The sequence below is a fragment of the Arvicanthis niloticus genome, chromosome 8, assembly GCF_011762505.2.
Source record: "Arvicanthis niloticus isolate mArvNil1 chromosome 8, mArvNil1.pat.X, whole genome shotgun sequence".
Taxonomy (NCBI): Eukaryota; Metazoa; Chordata; class Mammalia; order Rodentia; family Muridae; genus Arvicanthis; species Arvicanthis niloticus.
In genome coordinates, this window is record NC_047665.1 from 69056064 (window position 1) to 69082710 (window position 26647).

The following is a 26647-nucleotide window of genomic DNA, read 5'->3' on the forward strand; positions in this document are numbered from 1 at the left end:
ATTCTGACAGTCTCAGCAGGCAGCAGAGAGACTAGGAAGTAAGGAAGGACCTTGGCTCTAAAAGGCCACAGTTATGGAGAAGAAGCTCCAGGGAAGAGCTCCTGAAAAAGGAGGATGCTTCCACAGACAGATAATGCTGTAAAGCACCAAAGTAGTCCGTGTTTTGGGGCAATTTTAAAAGAAGCCAGAATAATAAACACAGTGAAGAGTTTCATCTCTACTCAGCTACTGCTTATGTGCAGCCCATAAATCCTCATGGGGGAGAAGGATGTGCACACTGGAGCCTTCTTATGACAATCGAACATTTAATCATGTTTACATTAGATGGGACTAGACTTTAATATGAAAAATTTAAACTTTAGGATATACACATCTAAATAAATTTTGTATATTACTAAGAAATGTTACATATCAGGTAGTGAGCTACTAAAATGATTTCCCAGAAAACCAAAGTAACAAGTAAATTGTGGGTACTTAAGGTCTCTCTTCAGAAAAATGTGGAGAATATGGCTGTAACATGTAAATCCATAACCACTTTCTAAAATAGAGAGTCCTAACAGTTAAATTATTGTAGATTTAAATATATCCAACTCTAACACACATAGCAGTTAAGATAAACTAGGTTATAAAGTTAAAGTTGCAAATAGACATGGTACTGATTATATATTACCAACTTCTGCTATTTTCTTTTGTTTGGTTGGTTTTGGTTTTGTTTTTCGAGACAGGGTTTCTCTGTGTAGCCCTGACTATCCTGGAACTCACTCTGTACACCAGGCTGGTCTCAAACTCAGAAATCCACCTGCCTCTGCCTCCCAAGTGCTGGATTAAAGGCGTGAGCCACCACTGCCCAGCTGTTTGTTTTGTTTGTTTGTTTTGGTGTTATTTTCTTGAATACAGATCATGATTAGTTAAAAAACATCCCAGGGCCAGGGGCATAGCTCAGTGGTAAAATGTGTGTTCTGTTAGCATTTGAGGACCTGGTTTCAAGCCACAGAAACATACATGAACAAGTGCATGAGTATGCATGTGTAAGCATGTATGTGTGCCTGTATGTATGTGTGTGTAAACCTTAAGATATTTTTTGGAATTTATATGCTGACTACAATGAGCATAAAAACCCAGTTAGTCAGACTATTAAAGAGCGTGTACTCTGTTCAAAACTGTCATGAGAACACGAAGCAGACTGGCAAGGTGTGGAAGTTGATCTGTGCTATATTGTTTAACGTTACAGTTAAACTATAGGATCAAAAGCATAAAAATGCTCTTTTGATATAATCCAAGTTCCTTTTAATTCCTATTCCTGTCCTTTGCTGATCATTTTACTGGGATTTTTACTTAGCTAAATTCACTATGTCATGTTCTCCTGTTTGCTCAGTGTTGTGAATTACAGCTCCTCTTTGTCAATTAACTTTATCCTGTATAAATGTTCTTTTCAAATTTGCCATGTAATATTTATCTGTTAGAAATAACTTGCTAAATACATATACATAAATCTAGAGATCTGGAATATAGTCTTTGAGAATTATATGATATCCACTTTTTAAAAAATTGGTTGAAGCTTTTCCTCAGCCTTAACACAATATGGTTTTGTAGGAAATGCTCTCTCTCTATGAGACTGTCTTTGTATAACTGAGTACAGAGTGGCCACTTCCATGTTAAGGTTCATTCATCTTCCATGACTCTGGTCAGGTAGTCCCTGTTGAGCTTTCCTTATCATACTAAATATATACAACTTACACCTTTGAACAGCTGCAGACGCCACTGGATACTACATACTTGAAGTTTAAATAACCTATTGATTTGGTACCAATACTCATGTGCTATAACTGGTAAATCCTAGAAGACATGTGCATTTCCAGTACCCTGGTATGCCTTGTTTTTATATGTGTTTAACATAGTTTGGTTGAATTGGATGACTTAATTTTCAGGAAATGAGCAAAAGAAAATTAACCCATCAAATTTTATGTAACTATTCTCATCTGGATTTTTGGGGGGTGAGAGACAGGAAAGAATTTAGACTAACTAAGCAGGCAATAAGAACTCTCATTAGGAATCTCTGATGCTAAACAATAATAAGAGAACCCAAGAACAAAAACTGAGCAAAATGTCACTGTTCCAAATTCTGCTGGAAATTTTTACATATATATGAAGTATACTAAAGGAATTAGTATCTAGAAGATGACTGGGAAGGAAGTTATGGAGAAGAGTTACTATGACAACATGTGGTACAAATTCTACTTCTGAGAAGTTTGTTTGCTGGAAGCCTCTAAATCTCCCATGTTCATAGACTTTGCAGCTCAATTGTATTTAACATTTCAGGAAATTCACATGTTTCACACCAGAAGAAAAGTTCTCTCCAATGATAACTACTTAACTAACTTACTCATAAGGGACTCTGTACAATCTTAGATCATTGTGAGTCATTACAGTATATGATCCAAGATATTGTGTAAGAAAGATGAAATATGAGTAGGCTATCAGCACTGTTTCTATAAGAACAAGTTTAATGGTTTGGAATGTTCAATATGAGAGAGACTGCACCTAGACATGAAAAACTAGAGGGGAATCATAAAAGTCTGTAAGAACTGTACACTTACATTCACTCATAAGGGCCCAGGTTATGGCTTCTCTTTAAAGAAATCAAGATGATATAACCCACCACCAAAGAAAGAATGATTATATAAGAAAAGACGACAATGACTGCTATGTAAATGCTAAATAACGAATCGGTATTACTGAGTACTGAATAAGTATAAAGAACATGCCTAAAAATTGAGATTATATGTGTGTGTGTATGTATACCTTATTTAAGGACATTTCGAGAGCTATCCCAGTGATGTCAGTAAGCATATATAATCAGCAGTATTAAGTTTTATGGATGATGAACAAATAAAAAAGTCACAACAGATGGAAAACAAGAAGACAGACCATGATATAATTCTAAAAGCAACTACTCAGCACTTTACTGATACCTTTCATGAGCCAATGTTTTCTTCTTTTCAAAAAAACTGAACATGTGTGCATGCACATGCTTGTGCCATGGTGCATGTGTGGACGGTCACAGCACAGCTACATGGAGCTGGTTCTCTCCTTCACCTTTACATGAATCCATGACAGAAACAAGCCTTTGCAGTTTCTATCAGATAAGTCATCGCCAAGACCCTCATGTTTTTAGTATGAAGCTCTTTCACTACTACAATAATTATATTGTTAGTGATGGCCAGAAAAACTAATTGTAAGTTCCTTAAAAATTTTAAAATATCAAGAATTAGGAGAAAAAAGGAAAATCACCTCATTTCTTTCTTAGATTGCTTATCAGTAAGAAATGATTAGAGCAAAATGCCAAACTTGAGCTTTTATAGGTCTGGATGTAAAAGCTGAAAGGTAAATGAAACCACACTCAACATTAAAACTTTAAAACTCAAACTGATCAAAAGTTAAGTAATGCAGAGTTTCTAGGGAGACCGAAAGGCTGTTTGTTTGTAAAACCTTATAATAAAGCAAAAGAAGTGTTAATGTGTTACATATAGAAACCAGAAGCATGAACGTTAAAGTAAATTGTAAATTTAAATCATCATATTTTACTTCTAGTTTGGCAAATTATGCTAACTGCTAATTAGAAATGTTAATAATTCAACCAAGTACAATTTTTTCAAGTATCACAGATTAACATTACAGATGAGGTCATTAAGATGGATGTGCCATGTCGTATTCATAATCAAACTTCTCTATACTCTAGACTGACTCCTGCAAAGGTTCTAAAGTTGAAAAAGAATTTTAATGAAAAAATTTGTCCTGAAACACTTTCCTGTCACATGTTCTTATAATATACAGTTTGGTGAATATAGTTTTCCCCTTTCTTATTAACAGTTACTGACACAGTATAAAACATTTGAACACTTTCCCAAATTGCAAGCTGGGTATAGTAACTAAAATTAGCAAATGAAAAATTTCATAAAATATGACTGGTGTGCTAAAGACAAAGAAAAAAGTAAAGCCTCCACATACATTCTACTATTTTATTGTTTAATCAGGGCTAACCTGAAACAAAAATTCTGATTACTATGTAGGAAAAAAAAGTCCTTGAAGTTGCAAATAAAATATAAAGTAATATATATTTTTGTGTGAATGTTCATGTCAACTTTTTAAAATGTATTTAAGTGCTATTGAAATGATGAACATGTTAATTAAACCTTGTTCCTTTTTTTTACTAATTATGCCTATAAGGGTAATAGCAGACTAAACTCTTATTGCTTTTATAAAGTTTCCTATTTCCAGGGTCTTGGACTTCAATAAACAAGAGATAATTATAGGAATAGGTGCTAAATAATCTTAGAGCAATTTTAAGTCAAGGTTAACTTATTTGACTAATATTATGAAGCATATTCAAACAGCAGACATGATAATAAAAGTTTTTGATAAATAATTAAAAATGAAAACATCTAATGTTCTATGAAAGAAGGACATTTTACCTGGATGAGATGAGGCAATGCTTTTAGTGTAAGGCAAAACCAAATTCCCAGTTTGCATGGAAGCAAATCATGCCACTGTGGTTTTATAAGCAATCTAAAAGTGGGGAGAAACTCAATTAACAAATCAAAAAAATAGACAAAGTTGAGGAACAAAATATTTTAACCAATTAAGACATGTTTTATAAATGTCAATCTAATTTAAAAATGAAGAAAAGTTTTCAATAATATATTTATGACAATCATAAATCTACCATAATTTGGTGTACTATGAAAGGCAGGAGATGAAAACATGATACAGATAAAAAGTGTAAGAATCAAATCTATAAAATTGTGGGGAAAGAAGTTTCTAATCAAGTTATAAAGATTAAAAAGAACTAATTGGAGGGGAGGAGCTTGAAGTGAATCTGCTCAAAATACATTACATGCATATGTAAAATTCTCAATTAAGAAATATCTTTTAAAAAGCCAAAGTCCCTTCCCTTTTAATCTGGGTTTTCATCACTTCTCCAAAATGAATTCTTAAACCTTATGATTGATTCAGCTATAAAAGAGTAGCCACCATCAGTGTTCCCAAGTGCCGACAGGTAACAACCAAGGTGGCATAAAACAAATGACATCTGAAGCACTGCTCACTTCTGACGTTCAGCATAGGATAGGCACAACGACTCTGCGTGCCATTCACTTCCTCTCTGCTTACCACCAATTCTGAATAGAGATACATTATTTCTACTAGCATTTTGTCTCTAAAGTTTAGTACAAAAACTCTGAACTACAAGACTCTGAGAGGTTAATATTCAGATAGATAAGAACACTTTATCTGGAAATTGTGGCACATCTGTGTCTATGAGCCTAGGACAGATGTGCCAGTGTATCTGAAGAGGGCACACATGGAATAGAGATACTATTTGTGCACCCCTACCTTTCGTTCTTCTCAGAAGCACCAAGTTTTGCTGCGTCCACACTCTTGCTTCCTGTCTTCTTCTTCTTTTCTCTCTTTTTTCTACCAAGCAGTTCATCCTTACCATGAAAAGAATGACAATGACTGTCTTTAACATGTACAGCTCACATGCTATAAAGAGTCTTTCACAAAGAGAAAACACTGGAAGACCATTTATGCAAATGTATGTAGGGTCAAACATGATCAAGTAAAATCATCAATCTTTCATAATAAGTGTTGCCATGGTATCTGGCCTCAGACATGTGAGATTCAGCACTGTCAGTCATGAGAATCTCCATAGCAACCAATGTTTTCTAAGAAAAGAAAGCACTCAGCTTACTTTTTATTATTCATGCACCTTTAATGGTGCTACTTTAAAAAGAGTGAGTAAGGGCTGGAGAGATGGCTCAGTGGTTTGAGCATTGACTGCTCTTCCAGAGGTCCTGAGTTCAATTCCCAGCAACCACTTGGTGGCTCACAACCATCTGTAATAGTATCTGATGCCCTCTTCTGGTGTGTCTGAAGACAGCTACAGTGTATTCATATACATAAAATAAATAAATCTTTAAAAAAAAAAGTAAGTAAATGATAATTCATGAATGTTTGTAAATATTTAATTATTTATAGCATATAAATAAAAACCCTTAGCATATTAGACTGAGCAAGTGTAACAAATCCTGTAACAAAATGATCCCTGAAGTTATATCTTCATTTTAAATTTCATTTTGCTTTTAAAGTAAACACATTATATAAAAAGCCTGTGACAAAAATTTCTCAAGTAATTACATAAAAAAATTTTACTTAGTAGGATAAATTTTACAAAGTTTTATTACAAATTCAAATGCAGTATTTTTTAAAGGAAATATTTTTATGTGTTTTCCTTGCCATAAAAATAAATCAAACAGTAACTAGTGACAGTACAACTATTAGAATACAGAGAATATGTAGGAAAACAGAAATTCCCATTGTATGAGAAATAAATGTCTGGAATTCTGTATAAAATAAAGGAGGCTAGACCATTTGATGTATCTCCAATACTTACCAGCTGCTTTTCCAGGTAGATGGACCAAACCACGGCGTAGTGACCCACTGTGAGAATAATGAACAAGAGCAACGCCAGCTCAGCATTGCTCATTTTTCTCACTCGCCTGTAGTAGAATACAGGCTGGCGCCAATCTGGAAGGCCATTGATCAGAATATCATCATACCTGTGGTAGCAAATATAACAGTTTTTCATGGAGAGTTAAGATAATGCAAAAGCAAAGCAAAACTAATCTTCATTTGCATCTATACTTAAAATGAAAAAGAATAAAATTTCTCTCATAGACATAACGAGTGTAGTTTATCAGCATCACAATTCCTAGTAAATCAAAACATAATTATGTAGCTTCAGTAATGAAGCCTTCAGGAAGTCCTGAAGTAGTAATACACTGCACCCTAGAGCTCATGGTTCACAGTACCCAGTCATATGGCTCCTTAATTCACATGATATACCTGTCTATACTGTCTGTAGAAAATTCTCTAGCATAGAATCAGCAACAAAAGGTAGGCTCTAATGGAGAAAAAAATAAATAAAACCAGAGCAATTTGAATTACATATTATTTGAATGAATTATACATTAATTGAATCAAACTCAGGATATATTTTTCTGACCCACACTTGTATTTATCCTCTTGATAATGGTAGTTGAATATTGAAATATCTATTCACATTATTTTATTAAAGATTCTTTTTCTTTAAATAATCTATTTTTATTTTATATACATTGGTGATTTGACTGTATGTATGTCTGTCTGTGTGAGGATGTCAGATCGCCCAGAATTGGAGTTACAGACAGTTGTGAACTGCCATGTGGGTGCTGGGAATTGAACCCAGGTCCTCTAGAAGAGTATCCAGTGTTCTTAACTGTTGAGCCATCTCTTCAATCCCTACTAAAGCTTCTTAATGACATAAATAAAATGAGTGCCTTAAGATTTTGCAGAGCTCATGTTCCTTTAAGAACAAAAAGCTCTCAGATTAGAGAAGGACATGAAAACAACAAATGCATGTCAGAGTTCACAATAAAACTGCTTCCATTTGTAAACACTTAAATAGCAATTTCCTCATTTGTGGCTTTTGCTGGAAGAGAAGAACATCAATACATAACAGTTTTCCTTATAATAGATTTATATTATCATTCTTGGTACTATCAAGCTAAAAGAGCTGTTTTAAAATAAAAATTCAACTGAATTTAAATTTATCTGTCAGTTATTAAAGAAATATTTTTAAGGTTAAAAATAAGAAGTAACATTTATAATTGTGAGACTCAAAATGGTCACATGCACTGTATGCTCAATACACACAACCTGTTAATCTTAATTGAACACAACTCATTAAATATTCTAATCACGCTACTTCCAGAATTAAACCTCCACCGACAGGCCTAATTTGGTGCAACACATTGACCAAAATATTTTAATTAAAAATATTCTGAGTTAGTCGCAGGCCTAATTACAGGACTAGAAATAGGACCTATATTGTCAGGCAGGTCAGGAGAACTCAGTAGTAGGTTTTTCTCAAGTAAATTGACCGATGTAGGAATAATAGCGCAGCTGCTAAACTGCCAGTCTTGACATGTAAATCAATTTAAATGCAACAACTGCAGTAGCTACTTTGATAGTTATTAAATTGATACCTTGGAGATATGCTAAAAATATAAAGCACAGGGTTTATTATAGAAAATTTCTTTTTTCGGTAAAAAAAAAAACCACACTGGTTATTAATGTAAAATATAATTTATTAGCCAATTTTTAAAAACCTGACTTTTAAAATCAACTTTAATTATTAATACTACTATATCTGAGTATCCAAGTAGTAAAAGGTTATTTACAAAAGTAGACTTATAATATGGTTTCGTGGTGGCAGGGCCAGGCAAAATTGTATGTTAAGTATGTTTTTTTTCCAGAGAATTCCTTAAACATTAACTTCAAGATATAACATTGTAACTTCATGGAAAACTTATTTCTGTCTTCAGAAATAAGTTTAAATCTATCTTTTACAAACTGGCTAATTTAGACCCAGGTAAAAAGGTTTCAGTTATTATATCATAAGATCCCAGCACTCAAGTGAGGTCCATTAGGTCCCACATTTATTCTAAATCCTATTCTACATCAGATTTCATGAGGAAAAATAAAAGTGAATGAAAAAATTATTTTCAGAAATATCTCCACTGAAATAACTTCTAAGAGGTATGTTTATCAATAAAAATTTGAAGATTATTTGAAATTATTTGAAGATGTGGAATTGATTCCTTATTAGCATTTATAGAAACACTAAACCTGTATTGGATCTAAACTGTATTGGACGAAAATACAATTACACTTATAACTAAGACTCTTCTATCAAATATTTCATCACTACCACTGGGAAATGCTGCTATTTTTCTATCAACATATGAACTGTATTTAGTATACAACCAAATACAAACGAATGGGACACGTGAAACGCATATATTTACTTGACTGCACTTGCCACTCTGAAGAACAGTGTCCAGGGATTAAGCATACAGTCAATGCTCTATTGATTTTATCACAATGAACATTATGGCTCACACAACTGGCCATTTGAAGGGAAGATAGCTTCTATTATAGTTTAGTCTTTAAAATGTATGTTGTTAAAAGATAAATTACTACCTTCCTGATGGGACACTGAAAAAACAAATATACTTCTTAAAATATACACAGATACTCACAGTTATTTAGCAACAACAAAAAATGTGTTGACAACACAAAATTTACATCACTTTACTATGTGTTTCTATATTTAAATACATATGCTTAAATGCTCTGTAGCTGAGATGGATACAAACTATTTTTAAGCCTGTATTAAAGCCCGATTAAGAATGTATGAATGTATAAATGACACAAGTTAGTCAGAAGCAAAATTTCTATCATAAAAAAATCACTAACATACACAAATAAAAACTGACATGGAATTATAAAGGCATTTTCTTGGAATTTAAAGCACTAATTCCACAAATCTGACATATGGCCTAATGCACATTTGCTTCATTTTGTTTTCTTAAATATACATGATAAACATAAAATAACAGTTGCTCAGTCATTAGTGAGTTCCACACTAGAATTGAAATTCATCACACACCTGCTTGCTAGAAATATTGGAGAACAAATTTAAAATAATCTTAAACTACCGGCAGAAAACATTTACATTAATTTAAACTAGCAATTAGCAATACAAACAATTAAATAAAAACAAAGTCAAAATGAAAATCTGAGTAGTAAAACATGAATAAATCATTCTAGCATTTGTTAAAATTACTATCCTACAGAATTTGTTAAAATTTTTCTATTCTACAGAATTTAAAATTTTAGCTTAAAAATAACATAATTTCTATTCAGGTAGGATTTTAAACCTTCCAGTAAAAATCAGTAGTACAGAGATTATATAAACAAAAAAAATAACACTTAATTAGTTGATCTTTGTGCGTGGGGGGGCAAATTTACCATAATATATAGCATTTTACATTATGTATATGTGTCTGACAGGTTCATTTAAAGAAAGTCCTATTCTTATTCTCAGATTTGAACAGATCTGTAATTAAATTTAAAGTAAATTTGTAATTTCTAAAAGTTTTAATAAATTAAAGTTAATGCCAAATCTTAAATAGTATTTGTATGTGACATGATTTTCTTTGATAAACTAAAAAATGTTTAAGGCTTAAAAATGTAGTACTGTAACACACAAAGGAAATTTTAAGTTGCCGAATTGGATTGATAAAAATACTAGTTTGCCAGGTGTGTGGGCATACACCTTTAGGCAGAGAGTTTAAGGCCAGCCTGAGCTACATAAAAAGACCCTATCTCAAAACTCCCTCTGCCTCAAAAAAGGACACCCCCCCCCAAAATGAGAAAAAGAGGAAAAATACTAGTTAAAATTTATAATAGTTTAAAAATACAGCTACACAGGCTAATATTATCTAGGTATAATCTAATACACAGGTAGTAAGTAGTTTTCAAAAATTTATGTAAAAACTTTGGGACCTTGTGTAGAAATTCGCTTTGCATCATAGGCTGCTAGTCCTTCAAATGAGTGCAAATGCTACGGAATTTAGGTAAGAATTCTGTGCTAGAATTCTTTATATTCACAGAAAATCTATTATTTTCAAGTTATAATCTATGCCTTTGAGGAATGGGGAAGTTAAGGTTTCCAAATATTCTTCTAGGAATTTGTTCTATCTAAGAAATGAAACTTATGTCTACACAGAGACTTTTATGCTAATGCTCATAGCATCTTCTACACAAAGTGTTTAAAGGCAGAGTCCCATCAAATGGTGAATGGATAAACAAAAATATCCTTTCAATGGAATAGTATTCAGTAATATCAATAAAGCATTATGATATAGTATAGTATGAATAAACTTTTAAAAAATGTAATGCTAAATGAAAGGAACCAGATGCAAAGGACTAGACACTGCGTGATTCTGTCACTATGAAATGAACAGAACAGACAAATTGATAAACACACTGAACAGATCTCTGATTACCTAGGGCTGGAACTCAGAGCAGGAATTGCCTATAAATGTGCTTAGAATATATTTTTCTGAGGATGAAAATGTTTAAAGACTGGGTTGTGGGGAGAGCATGCTAAGGTCAGTACAGTTAATACACGTCACTGGATTATAGACTTACAGCAGGTGGTTTTCATAATATGTAATTTATACCTAATTTATATCATTACAAAACAAAATAAAACATTACTTTCTGAAGAAAAAAGTTAATCCATTTGTTAACTTATTTATTGCATTGCTATTCCCTTTCTCACAAAAAGATAAACAATTTATCTAATTTCAATAAAATATAATTACATCTCTGGAGAAAAAAAACAGGAAACGCTTCTATGATAATGTTCCAAACTACATGCCTAGGTTATAATCTTAAAGCACTTGCTCAAGGAATATTTATGATAATGAATTGTGCCAGCAAAATTTATTTAGTGAGAGCAGTATGAGATGGTGTTAGAAGATGTAGCTGACTACTCTTTCCTTTTTAAGAACTAAGAATCTTACTGAAAATATCTGCAGACATGTAGTTCTCCTGTGTCTAAATATTCACAGGTCATCTGGCCTCAGGCACAAGCTTTAGAGAAGTTATTCTCAACTTGATTAGTTAAATCTTTTGCCTCAAGGAAAACCAGTTACAAAAGAGTTACTTGTGCCTCAAGGGGTATAAATACTACAGATGTTTGTGTTAACTGTCAGGTCTTTTTTTTTTTTCCTAACACTAACGTAAATGCAGAGGGAACTATTCCTAAAGAGATTATGTCAGATGAGTCTATATTAACACAGAGACAATGATTAGGTAAGAAGTGATTTGCTATGACAAGACAAAAATTATTCTTCTAATAGAAGAAGTTATTACAAAATTTACTGACTTCTAAGACAACGAGCAAAAAGATAAAATTTGATGGCAAAAATGTTGGAAGAATAAAGAAAGCTATCTTTACAACACATTCTTGATGTATGAGACAAAATTAGCTGCTCACTAAAGGAAATCTACTAGAATAAATGTACAGAGTAATGAAAACTTCTTTCAACAGGATAACCCAAACTTCCAGAGGAAATGCCCGGACCAAAGCCAGTCAGTTCTTGGTATAAACTGACTAAAGACAGTCTTTGAATCCTGTATTACAACCTGACTAACTGGAATATTCAAATTAAACAGTTTCTATGAGAACCAGGAAAGGCAGCTAATATTTTAGGACATAGAATTATTCCAGACCATATATTTAGAAGAAAAATTCAGAATGTCTCACCGTGTAATTCTGGGGTTTGTCTATAAGACTGCTGTGCTATCCACAAACAAACCAGATACTTGGGCCTGCTTTAGCTTAAATCTCAAATGTGCAACTGTTTAAGACAACACAGTCAAATTTCCAATGTTGTCCAGTACTGTCTCATGAAATCAACCTGTTGGACTCCAACCAGCATTGTTACTGTTTGTAAGACTAACAAGTTCAGAATGAAACAAACATGCAAACAAACAAAAAGTTTATTTTACCTGCAATGATTTTTGAGTGTATATGTGAAACTTTTGTTTCAATTATATGTGTCTCAAAGAATAATTTAAAATATGTTTCTTTCTATGGGTATGATTTTAAAATCTCCAAAGACCTTGCAACTGGATTGACATTCCATACATTCTACAACACAGAAAAGGCCTCTGTAAGTCACTGGCACTGTAAACCACGTTGTGAACACATATATTATTGTTCTTCTGAAAAGGGAAGAGACATGTCTGAGTGAGAAAGTACCTCTTGTCTAAGGTTACCAGACACAATCACTACAGTAGACATAGGAAAGAAGTCTAAACAAACGAGAAAAGAGGAGTGATTTTCTTTTACTTCTATCGTCTACATTCATGCACGTCTCACAGTTTATCACCTGGGTTATCTGGAGGTGAAAAAACATCAGGATAGTACACATAAGGGATTACTAAAATGATAACCTCAAACACTTAAGAAGAGGGTCTAGGAGTAATGGGTCCAGCAAATACATAGGGGCTATTTATCATATACTATTAAGAGTGGGTATTTGGTTGAATCAAGAGCTGGTTGTTTCTCAGGGCATAAACACCCATGGTAAAAATCTTTTCTAATGAAGCAAAACTTGCTAAATTTATGATTCATGATCCTAATCTGTAAGTACTAAATCACTCTAGGGAATATGTTCAAAAGAAATGAGTTCTACTGCATTCTATGAGTTCTATACATTTCTTGGAACAAATAAACAAACAAAACCTAACTTAAACAGGACTTAATTCTTTCCTTTTAAAGGCTGTAACATGAAACTTGCCCATCCAAATTAAAAAACACAAATGCACACTCACCTCTGCCTTCTTTCATCATCCTTTAAAACTTCATAAATGGCCACCAACTAAAATAAAAGCATTACTTTAAAATGAAAATACTGAGAAATCACATAGGAGGATGAAAGCTCTATAAAGCATATGCAGAAAACCCCATGTCCCAGCTATGCAATAAACAGTAAAAATCCAATTATAAGCAACATTTTATGGTTTTAGAAACACATTAGATGTTTAAAGACTACTTGGTATCAACTGAATTTTGTGCAAGGTGTAAAAGTAATAGCTTACCTTAAAAAAATTTTAAGAATAAGAACATAATTTAACAAGAAAATTATGAGAGCCATGACCCTCCAACAACTAAGAAACTCTAAACGACACAAAATGTTGGTAAAACAGTATTCCATTAAAAAAAAAAAACCAAATAAAAATCTAAATGTTATATATTTAAGCTACTGCATGTTCAAATGAAATATTCTACATGTAAGTTACTATTTCTAGCATAAGCATATTAGTTAATACAACTATCATTATATATTTATAAATAAAACTGTATTTCACTTACTTGTCTAAATTGAGTTTCTGCATTTTCATCTTTATTCTTGTCTGGATGTAAGGTTAGTGAAAGCTTACGATATGCTTTTCTGATGTCTGCAGATGAAGCATCCTGGGTTTGGGAGGGGGAGGGGAAAATACAAAGCAAACTTTGTCAGAAAGAGAAATTCCCAGAACCTTGTTAAGATCTGAGAAGACAGCCAACCAAGTGCAGGACCCCAGGCAATGTAATCTGAGCAATCAGTTTAACAACCAGGCTATGCAGCCAGCCTGACCCACATGACTGAACAATTATTCAATGTAACTTGGCGCTCCTCTTAACTTTTCATTACCATACAGTCAGTCATTCAAAGAGGTCCGTATTTAGCAAAACTTTTCCAACACTTTCCTCCCTAAAATTAGTCAATAAATCTTTTCCAGTAATTAAGATATAAGAAAAGGCAAATTAAAATTTAATATATCTGTATGCTGCCAAAGAACTTTATTATTTACTAGAGAATCTTAAAACTAGTTTCTGAAGCACAAGCTTATATGTATAGTTTCTTTATTGTTATTCATATTGAAGCTATCATCCAGCAACAACTTATGGAATCCCAATTTTACATGTCAAAAATGTTGATTTGAAGGGATGTAAATTTCCATTTATTTGAAAACAGATATAATTACAGTTATGTACTTTAAAGGGCATTTCCACCGTCCCAGTCTCCCTAGTCTGGTTTGTATAAAAACCACCACCAACGAAAACCTTTCCTGTTATACATGCTTTACTAATACAGTTTAAAATACACACAAGGTCACAGTGGACAGTGCTTCAGATTAGGTAGATATTAACATAATAGTAATGTTGTTTGTGTGAATACAGTAAGAAAACATCATTTATGTGGCTAGAATAAATACACACCAAAGTTCAAAACTTCATTTCCACTGTATTTAAAAACAGAGTCTCGAGGCAAGTGTCAGTTAAGTAGCTTATTAAATTTGTTTGATAGCCATTTGTCTAATTAAGTACTAAAACTATTTTACTAAATGGCTCCAACAACTGAAAACTCAAACCAACACAAAAATCTATATACCAGGGGCCAAATGGTTGTTAAAAGATTTGGAGAAAAAGAGACAACCCCCCCTCACACACACACACACACACACAATTAGCCTGTCAAAGCTTTTCTTCATAAGCCATTATTTTCACAGAATGGAGGTGGGCGTGTCTTGTTGCTTCAGGCTAGTATGGTACCCTAGGTCTGAATACTTCTCTGACTTACCATGAGCCCAGGAGCTATACAACTAACAGTAAAACTTGTAGATAATACGTTTGTATGATTTCATTTTAAATTTGCTTTAGGAAGGCTGTACTTCCCACATCAGATGACAGGTAATACTGAAGGAAAGAGGTAGATAGGGCTATTTAATAGAAATGTGTGGTGAATCCTTTTGTCATGCAAAGGGGCCATGTGTCAAATGAATAAACACTCTCTAATTAGAAATTTAAAATCACATATATCATACAACATATATAACTTAAAAATAAAAATGACTACTGGTCATCCAAGGCATTTCCTTGCTTCTGGTCTTTTCTCCTCAAATTTTCGGCCACAGAATGAATCCCAAATATAAGTACAGCCAGATAGTTCTGTTTCAACCCCTCCAAGAATTGTAATTACCTTCTGTTTCCCCACTGTTTTAATTTTGTCTCCCAACCTTGCTGACCTATCCTGCTGGTCTCTCACATAATTACACTTGAGGGTACATTTCATCATCCTTGTGTTCTTGTTTTTTACTTGGCTACAAAACCAGACCATCCTCTCCTAAGGAGCTGGCCTCTCATGCTACACACAAACACATATTTTCCTCTAGAGAATCTGCCCAACAGGGGTATTTCACCAATAAGGTCTACTATAAGTAACATGGCTTTTCCTGGGCTGTGTGAGATGGCTCAGTGGTTAAGAGCACCAACTGCTCTTTAGGAAGACACAAGTTCAAATCCCAGCAACCAAATGGCAGCTCACACCATCCATAATGATGCCTTTATATGGGTGTCTGAAGACAGTTACAGTGGACTTTGGGCAGGATCGAGCAAGGCTGGAGCAAGAGGGAAAAAGGAAGGGGAGGAAATTTTAAAACAAACAAACAAAAAACCCCACAACATGGCTTTTCCTGTCTAAAGAGACATTCTCTGGGCAAGTTGTATCTTGAGGTAACTTGTTCATTTATTCAGTGTAAGGCATTTAAGCATTAATCTTAATTTTTGCCACATGAAAACCTACTGTGTAAGTATAGTTATTGAGCCCATTTTGCAAACAAGGCAGTGAAAAGCTAAGTAACATATTCAGGTTATATTTTTACACAAAAATGAGCACAGAATTCATCACAAAAGAATTACTTCAGTGTCAAAGCTATGTTGCCTGTTTTATTTAAAATTTAAGCTTAAATTTGTAAAAGAAGGAAGCTTTGGGGAGGCAGTAGAAATAACCATTATCATCGTATGAGTTTGATAAACACTGGGAACATATATCCACAAAATCATAAGGTACATCCCACGAACTTCTGCTTCTTCTTCTCCCTATGGTTGCTGGTGTTTGAGGTGAGACATCATACATAGTGAGACCTACTATGTTCCCTAGGCTGTCTTCAAACTCCTGGGCTCAAGTGATCACCCTGCCTTGGTCTCCTGAATAGCTCGGAATACAGGTACATGCCAAGCCAGCATCAAGCTACACCGTAAGTTTTAAAGGTTAAGTGTCTGATGTGTGCTGGCTTCTCTAACATACTATATCATACTTCTACTATAGACGGAATTCACAACATTCCTCTATCAAAATCAGTAGAACAGATCATCTAAAACCTGGCTTATTGAGAAAAAAATTTGACAGGGTGATTAATGAGTTGACCATTGGTTGATATCAAGAGATGTGCTACATTAATTTGTCATTACTCTATTCCTTCTAAATGTGATCTAGTTCACTAGCAGGCAAATAAAATTATCTTAACACTTGGATAACCTCTGGAATGAAGAGACATATTGTCACTCTTAACACTTTTTAATGTAAAATATGCTCGTCAAAATGGAATACTGTGATCAAACCTCAGTGAAAACGTAGGAGAGAACTCCAAGGGTTATTCTGCCACAGTGAATAACCTGGCAAAACTATCGGAATCAACTTTATCTGAACTCTGGAAACCAATCAAAGTTTATGGCAATTAGGCAAGCACTGAAGACAGCATGAAGCTGATTCTCAGTACGGGTTCTGAAGGCACCAATCTCCATTCATGGTATGAGTTCCCAGTACAAGAGAAAGCACAGTTGACCTTGTTTTCAAAGAATTATCGTTGTTCTGACTTGTCTGTCTACTCTGATATTTTAAAGACTTCCTTTTTTTTTTTTTTTTTTTTTTTTTTAAAACAAGCTTAGAACTCTGAAGGTATACAGACATTTGTCAAGAACATTTAAAGGTGGCCAGTGAAGTATTCTGTGGTTAAAGGCTCATACCACCAAATCTGATCAACCTAAGTTGATCCACATGGAATCCACATGATAGAAGGAGAGAACTAACTTCCTTAAAATTTCCCCTGCAGCACCCACAAGGGTGCTGCAATGTATATGGCTAAATGCTTGTGTGCACACACACACAAGAAACACACACTGCCAGAGAGCCAAGATAAATCCAAACCCAACTGGAAAAAAAAAAGTCAATGAAATGATTCCTAATGATATCTGCTATACTCACAGATGGTGCCTGGCTCAACTGTCAGCAGAGAGGTACTGTCTTAGTTAGGGTTCTATTGCTGTGAAGAGACACAATGACCACAGTAAGTCTTAAACAGGAAAACATTTAATTGGGGGTGGCTTTCAGCTCAGAGGTTTAGTCCATTATTATTATGCAGGAAAAAAATGGCAGTGTGCAGGCAGACATGGTGCTGGAGAAGGACCTGAGAGTTCTACATCTTGATTCACAGGCAGCAGGAGACTGCCCCACTAGGCCTAGCTTGAGCATATGAGACCTCAAAGTCCACCTCCACAGTGACACACTTCTCTTCCAACAAGGCCTCACCTATTCCAACAAGGCTACATCTCCGAATAGTGCCACTTCCTATTGGCTAAACATTCAAACACATTAGTCTACTGGGACCATTCCTATTCAAATCACTACAGGCAACTGCTTTAGGCATCATCCAGCAACTGATGGGATATGCAGATGCAGAGACCTACAGCCAAACATAGGCAGAGCCAGGAGAATGACCACAGAGGAGAGCAAGGATTACAGGAGACAGAGAAGTCTAAGACACCATGAAAATAAGGGCCATAGGATCAACTAAACAGGGCTCATAGGGTCTCACAGACTGAAGCAACAATCATGGACTCTGTATGGGTCTGAGTTAAGTCCTCTGCATATATGCTATGTTATATAGTTTAGTGTTCTTGTGGGACTCCTAATAGTACAAGTTGGGGTTGGTGTCTCTGACTTGTTTGCCTGCTCTTGAAATCTCTTCCCTCCTACTGGGTCACATGAGGGTTTGTGGTAAATTGTTATGCCATGTTAGATTGCTATCCCTGGGAGGTCCGCTCTTTTTTAGAAGGGAAACAATGGAGAAAGAAGTGGGTGGGGGTGGTGCTGGGAGGTACATGAAAGGGGAAGCTGCAGTTGAGATGTAATGTAAGAGGAAAAAAAAAAAAGGAAAGAAGGAAAGGAAGAAAAAAATAAATAAAGTCCTTTAAAGGATAACTAAACCAGTTGAGGGGTAACATTTGGTAAGAGAGACTTTGGGAAAAGTGTCTTTGAAGTGTTCCCCCATATTCCTTGGAAACCAGAAGATTGTGCATGTGCTCAGAAGACGAGCACATGCTCAGAAAGACCAGAAAAGACACTAAAGTTCTCACAACTGGTCCACCTTCAAGCTCTGTGTAAGCAGTGAGCACAGGCTAAGAAAGAGTTGTTAGTACTCAGCTCAGCACTGAAAGCATGCTCCAAAAGTTAACTGGGTGTGGTGGTTTAAATAAGAATGGCCCCTAGAGACTCATATATTTGCATGCTGAGTCCCCAGTTGAATTTTTCTGAAGGATTAGGTGTGGCCTAGTTGAAGTAGGTGTGTCATTGTTGAAAGAGGTTTGTTGCTGGGGGGTGAGCTTTGGGGTTTCAAAACTCCAGTGTCTTGTTGGTATCTCCCCACCATACATATACAACCCCTTTCTCTGCCTATTGTCTATAGATCAGAATGTAATAATTCTCTTCCACAAGTTTCCTGCCATGATGATAATGGACTAACGCTCTGAGACTGTAAGCAAGCCCCAACTTACTGCTTCCTTTTATAAGAGTTGCCTTGGTCATACACAGTGTCTCTTCATAGAAACAGAACAATGACTAAGACACAGGCCAAGACTGAAATGTTCTCATTGTCTGCAGCTCACTTCTCTGTCTTCTTTTCCTCCTCTTCTCTTCCATATGGCTTAGGGATCTCTCTCAAGTCATTAGCTGATAACTAATCTAGGCAGAGTCCAATAGCCACACTTAATCAAGAATGGACATTTTATAAACTTAGTTTAGAATAGTCACTAGACAAATAGCACAAACTCTGAGAAGGCAGGAAAATACAATTACCATGTTATATATTTAAAATATTTAGAATTATACATACAGTAAAAAAAAAAGTGATAAATCTTGCAAAGAAAGAGGAAAATTGGCAGATACACAGAGAAAAAAAATTAATAGCAGTTGTCGAATAAAGTCTAAACATTGGACCCATTAGACAAAAGCTTTAACTCTTAATATGGTCAAAGAGCATATACAAAAAGAAAAATATGGGAATACTTTCTCTCCAAAACAGAATACCAGCAAAAAGATGGAAACCTTTAAAAGGTCCCAAACAGAATTACTACTAGACTGCAAACACACAGTAACTGAAGTGGGATTGTCACTAGGCTAAGCTCAACAGCAGATCTGCATGGGCAGCATACAGATTCAGTGAGCATGAGGAGAAGTCAACTGAGATTATCTGACCTGGAGACAAGACAGAGGATGAAAGAGAAAACAGATCCCAGAGACATTCAGGATACTATGAAGAGTACCAACATACATATAATGAGTTCAGGAAGAAAAAATAATGCACTTCCAAAAAAGCATTTTTAGGGGAAAAAAAAGGGAATGAAAATGAAAACTTTGTGGAAGACATGAATTTGCATATTTAAGACTGAAAAACGCTATATGGGAAAAAAAATACAGAAATCCAACCCAGAAATACTATCAACAAAATATGAAAAAAATCAAGGGCAGATGTTGTAGTGCACACTTTTACTCCCAGCACGTGGGAAGCAGAGGCAGGACGATCTCTGAGTTAAAGACCATTATAAAAGAAGAACTAAAAAACAAATAAGATATAAAGCATACCCATACACTTAAACGCAGGTAAAACAAAAAATACATAAAGTAGTAATAGACAAGATGGATTAAGATCAATTTTAAAAAAGAATTTGAGCATTAGAAGACCATTTTCAATTACAGATTAAGAAAACTGCATTCTAGAGTAAAACAGAAAAGCTTTTTAGAGAAACTTTTTTTTCCATTATGTTTAGAATGCTTAAGACTGACACAAGAAAGTCCAAAAAATACCAAGATTTTATCATTGGTGAGGACTTTTGTATTGATGACTTAAGGAAAGTCTTTATTTATTTATTTATTTATTTTTGGTTTTTCGAGACAGGGTTTCTCTGTGTAGCCCTAGCTGTCCTGGAACTCACTCTGTAGACCAGGCTGGCCTCAAACTCAGAAATCCACCTGCCTCTGCCTCCCAAGTGCTGGGATTAAAGGCGTGCTCCACCACCGCCCGCCGAAGTCTTCATTTATTAAAAATTGATTATAGTCTGAGTATTGTAGCACATGCCTTTAATCCCAGCAGTGGGGAGGCAGAGGCAGGAGAATCTGAGTAGGCCAGCCTGGTCTACAGACACAAAGTTCTAGGACAGTCAGGGCTACACAGAGAACCTTGTCCTCCCCTTCTTCCCCCCCCCCCAAAAAAAGGTTGATTATGATTTTTTTCTTTTAGTCAGTATGTATAGGGGTGAGGGAAGTATTTGTTTTGTAGCCTAAGCTGGCACTGAACTTAATATATAGCTGAGGATAATACAAGTGGGCTGCTAGGAATTACAGGAATGTGCCACCATGCAACTATATGCAATGCTAGGGCTCAAACCCAGGTCTTTATGCAGGCTAGGAGAGCATCAGCTGAACTATAACCCCAACCTAATTTTGTTTGTTTGTTTGGAGACAGGTCTATGTATCGAAGGCTGGCTATGAACTTTCTATGTAGCAAGTTGGCTGGTCTTAAACACAATGTCTCCCTGCCTCCCCCTTCCCTATGCTGAGATTATAGGTGTGCATCACCACATACAGCTATAATTACTTTCCTAATTTAAGACTACTGAGTATTAAGCAAAGAAGTTATTTTTTAATTATTTAATTTTAATTTTTAATTTTTTATTATTTTTAATTATTTAATTATTTAATTAAATTATTTAAATATTTAAATATTTAAATAAATTATTTAATTATTTAATTAAAGTTATTTTTTCTAAGACACAAAGAAAAACAAATCATGACAAAACTTACAATGCAATAAGAGCATTGTTTACAAGAAAGTTTAACATTAGAAATGCATTTTTAAAGGAAGACAATACAGACAATATCGAATCTCTGAAAGATATAGGAGTAATGGTTCTCATATCTTCTTTAACTCTCCTATATGGCCAGTGCAGGAAAAAAAAGGATCATGGAAAATGACAATTGACTATCAATAACTTGTATTGCAGGCGCTATATGTGGTGTCCTTGCTTGACAGACTTAACATGGTATGTAGCTACTGATCTAGCAGATAACTTTTCCTCAGTACCTGCACATAAGGATCACCAGAAGCAATTTGCTTTCAGTTGGCAAGACCATCAGTATACCTTTACACTTTTAACTCAAGGATATATTAACTATTAGTGATAGTTGTGGTTTCAATGTTAAACATCTTGCATAGCCTCATGTGTTTGAACACTTAGGTCTCTAACCAGTGATGCTGTTTTGGAAGGTTGTAGAATCTTTAGGAAGTGGAGTCTTGCTGAAGATGTTGTCACTATTGGTGGGCCTTAACATTTTACAACCTAGCCCCATTTCAGCTCTTGGCCTTCTGAATGCAGACACAATGTGATCTCAGAACCCTGCCATCATAACTTCCCTACCATAAGGGACTATACCTCCTTCAACTGTAAGCCAAAAGACTCACACCTCCCATAAGCTGCTTGTTGTCAGATATTTGGTCACAGCAAAATTAAGAAAATTAACTCACACAGTAACTAAAACATTTTTAAAAATACAATACCATGGCAACTTACAAATTAAAAAACAAACACAAGTTTCCAGACCAAAACTAAAAATTTAAATTACAGATTACCTAGAATTTAATGAAAGGAAAATATTTTGTATCAAAACTTATGAAAAAAATGAGAGACACAGTTCTTAGTAGAAAACATAACTATCTTTGAATATTATTTTTAACAGAACAAACCCAAAATAAATGAATCAATTACCTAAGAAGTAAACACATAAGTAAAACAAAACAAACAAATGAAAAATCCAAAAGACAGCACAAGAGTATAAACAATAATGCTGAAGTTAATGAGACAGAAAGCAGAAAGGCTAGTTCTGTACCAAGCATGAATAAGACAAATATGTTAGATAGAGTTATCTCAATAGTCATTTCAATCCAAGTTTCCTAAATGAAAAATGGTCATACCTGCTGTACTTGTCTTCCCTCCGTTTCTGTACCTCAAAACCTAAAAGCTTGGCCCAGAGAGGCTGTAGATACAACACAGCACATTAAGTCTGTCAATATCTCTTACACTTTTAGGCACTTATTCCCCCTTCAGAGACAGAAACTAGTCTCTAATTCAGTACTCTAGTTACATTTATAGGGCTTATTTTCTGCCGTGATTCTGAACTGTCTTGTTTTTGAAGTCTCTGCTCCTAAGTGTGATCCTAGAGGCTTGTCTCCAGTACCCACCACTGCATCCCTTGACCTCTTCACTGACACTGACAGCCTCTTACTCCAACTTCCTGTTAGTGTGTTTCTGTTTCACAGTTAGGAAACTGACAAAGACAGCTACAATCACTGCAAATGTTTTTTTCAAAACATGTTGAACCAACAATCCCAGTCAGGTACCCATGGTTTCCATTTGCTTAGTGGCCACTATATCTAAAGCACTGTGCTGTAGTACAAACGTGCCTCAGTGGGAAGGAGCTCACTCCAGACACATGCTAACTGTTCTTACCACACACATGTATTTTCTCAGATTATTCTCAAAGTTTAATAAATAATCCCATGTGGCAAAAGTATAAATCAGAAAGGGGGCTTATCTCCATATTGACTTTTATACTTTGCAACTTTTTTTTTTTACATTCTCTTCAAGGATTTTTTCAGAATGAATTTCTCAACTATTCCTAATACAAATGGTAAATCTTTAGAAGACGGCAGATAATTCTTTTATTTTTAAGGTCATATTGGAAAGCATACATGACAAATCTTGGAAGTTCCCTGTCTTAGTTTCTTTTCTATTGCTGTGACGGACACTATGATTAAAATTAAGTAATCACTCTTATGCAGGTTTACAATGAAAAAGAAAGAACAGGGCAAAAGAAATGAAGTATGTACAATCTGAGGAGAAAAACAAACCAGGAAAGTTAATGTTGGAGCCAAGGCTTGTACTGAAAGAAGAAAGGAAAAGTCTGATAGGAAATGGAATAAAAGAAACTGTCCCCTCAGGGCAAGTTTTCAACCAGGTAATCCTAATAAATATTCTCTTCCTAAAATCAAGAACAAATCAAATTTATACAAATGTGATTTAAGGAGGTGGATAGGCTCCATCCCAAGCAGGCAGCAGAACTTGGCAATGCTGGTTATCTTGTTCTAGCTGGAGTCATGAAGGATACATGAGTAAAGAAGGGGCTGTAGAGTCTTCTACAACAGAGGAGTTTCTGCATGGAGGCCATGAGAGGTCACTGTGTTTAGCTGTAAAAATAAAGCCTGGAATGAAAGGTAAGCCCCAGGATACTGGAGGTACCAGGGCTGAGAGATGTCTTCCAGGGAGAGCTGCACACAGGGAGAAGCACTGGCTTAAGAGAGAGAATTGTGTTACAGTCAACAAAGCTTGAAGGGCAGAGCCACTTGAGCCCTTTGACATCTGACAAAGAGAACAGGATTTGAAGTTTGCTTTACAGAGTTTTGAATTTGCCTTGGTCTATATTATTTCCTCACTAAGCCCTATTCTTTCCTTTTGGACTGGAAATATATACTCTATGTCATTATATGTTAGAAGTATATGATTTGCTTTTTGATTTTACTGGGGGTTACAATTTAAAAGACTGTCATGAGTCTCTTTTAAACTATGTTTAGACTGTAAAAGACTAATGGGGACTATTAAAGTTGGACTAAATGTAGTTTTCATTATGATATAGTCATAAGCCTATGGGGACCAGGGAGGAAAATGTGGTAGTATGAATGAGAACAGCCCCATAGGCTCATATATTTGAATGCTAGGTTCCTAGCTGGTGGAACTGTTTGGGAAGGATAAGGCAGAATGGCCTTGTTGGAGGAGGTGTGTCACTGGAGACAGGCTTAGAAGTTTCAAAAGCCCATGCTATTTCCACTATTTTCTCTTTGCCTCATACTTATGGATCACGGTGTAAGCTCCCAGCTATTGCTCCAGCACAATGCCTGTCTGCCTACTGCCATGCTCCCCACTGTGATGTTCTTGAACTCTAGCTTCTGAAACTGTAAGCCCCCAATAAATTCAGTCCTGACATCATATGACAGCCATAGCATAAGACAGACCTTGACTCCTTTATTTAGACTTTCTCTTTTAAGTACTGAAGTAGAAACTTAAGGGTTCTTTGGAAAGTCAGTTGTGTTGGATAGTGTTTTGCTCGGGCAAACACATGAGGGAGTGTTTTCCTGAAGCGGACACAGGTGAAAGGCTAAGGCAGATTCATGAAAGAATATGTCATTAAGGCAGACACAGGAGAAAGGATGTTCTGCTAAAGCAAGCACGTGAAAGGACACATGATGAAGGATTCTTTGCCTATGGCACACATGTATTAGTTCACATTACATTGTGTAGCTGAGCTCCATTTGCTGGGACTCCATAGAGAAAAATGCCCCGAAATAACTGGTGGTGTGCTACAGTTTCTTGTCACTTCTGCAGGCTTGGGCTGATTGGCAGACTTGTACGCTGAGGCAAAACTCATAGAGGACACATGATGTTTAGAGGGAGTATAAAAAAAAAAAAAAAAACCTCAATGAACAGTGACAGAGACAGAGCTTGGCTTGCTTTTAGAGCTAGCTGTCCAGCATTTGTTGATCTTGTGTCTTTGCTGATCTTCACTTTATTGAGCGAGGCACAGCTAAGAACTGCTCCCAACATGCCAACTAGTCCTAACCTCTCATGCCTGGCTGTCTCTGCTAGACTGGGCCACCTGCTGTTACCCCAACACTACTGAACCGGACTGCTGGTGTATCCATGAAATGTTGGAGAATGGATGGAGCTGCAGCTGCTGACCTGTGAACTGAACTGCCAATTTCCAGACAACACATATTAGAGTTGCTCCAAAGAACCTTTCTAAACAGGTCCACTTCCCCTGTATCCTCTCTTTCCCACTACCTCTGGTGGGTGGTGGGCTAGAAGAGAGGTTAAAATATTTAAGAACCATCATTAAAAGTAGAGTTTTGAAAAAAATTAAAAGTTACAAAGTACAACCACTCTATTTAGTAGCTCAGGCCAAAAACCTAACAGCAAAACTCAATTCATTTATACCCTGCAGGTGTTTATGAATTCACTAGAAATCCAAATTATTCCATGATCCTAGCTCAAATTACCTATTCTTGCCCTTCTATGGAAGTATAATCTGTTTCAAATACCATAGCTTTAAAGATAGATAAAGTTCATGTTCATTTCATCTCCCTTCTACTCCAGCATTTTTCAAAGGAATCTTCTACAATGTGGGAAAAATTTGCATCTACAATGTCTAATATTCTTACAGTCTGGATATGAGTTTTCCCTTCAAAAGGCTCATATGTTGAAGGCTTGGTACCTAGCAAGTAAATCATAAAGGTGATTTCATCAATATCTCAACTCATTAATGAGTTCACAGCTGAATGGTTATTAGAAGTTAGAAGTTTAATTAGAGGCAGTATGTCAGCAGGGGTGGGTTTTGGGGGTTATTTCTGGTCCTGGGCTTTCTCTATTTCTCTATAAGTTTTGCACTACCACATGCTCCCTGCCATGAAGTTCCCACTCCTTACAGCCTACCAACAAGGAAGCCAGCTCTGTACAAAAGGAGGGGAAGGTTTATTTCAGCTCAAATTCAGATGTTCCTTTTCAACTGCTTCTCAAAAGCAATACTTTGCCACAACACAAGGCTGATTAGTATTAGTCCAAACAGCCACTGAGTACTTGAGATAATTGGTAGCACCCACAGGCTGAGATTTCAAATTTTATTTCACTGAAATTTAAATACACATGGTTAGTGGCTACGACTATAATTAGTTAGTCCATCTCCAGAGTGCCTTCTCATGTTATAGATGGAAGAGAATTTAAAGAAAAACTACATATATGACTTAGGTTTGGCCAATCACACTCACTTTGTTATAAAATGAACACATGTGGCAAAGAACTGTTAATTGCTCATTTATTCAGCTCATTTACTCAGTGCTGGGATTTAAATGTAGCTGTACTATTGAGCCACATTCCTAGCCCATAAACAACTTCTGGTAGCAACCAGGTTGTGGATAGCAAAAA

At 35.4% G+C, this 26647-nt stretch overlaps 1 protein-coding gene across 2 annotated transcripts in view; it reads right to left on the bottom strand.

The window, feature by feature from the left end:
* The window catches only part of Dnajc1 (DnaJ heat shock protein family (Hsp40) member C1), a 184986-nt gene that overhangs the window by 78959 nt on the left and 79380 nt on the right, over positions 1–26647 (bottom strand). For both annotated transcript variants that reach the window (XR_013112311.1, XM_034510724.2), the window contains exons 2-6: positions 13835–13936; positions 13294–13340; positions 6452–6617; positions 5392–5489; positions 4473–4566 (exon numbers count right to left, since the gene is read on the bottom strand). Coding sequence is in view for 1 of the 2 variants with exons in the window: in XM_034510724.2 (XP_034366615.1) it covers positions 4473–4566; positions 5392–5489; positions 6452–6617; positions 13294–13340; positions 13835–13936 (507 nt within the window). In the remaining variant the exon portion in view is untranslated. The remainder of the gene's footprint in view (positions 1–4472; positions 4567–5391; positions 5490–6451; positions 6618–13293; positions 13341–13834; positions 13937–26647) is intronic.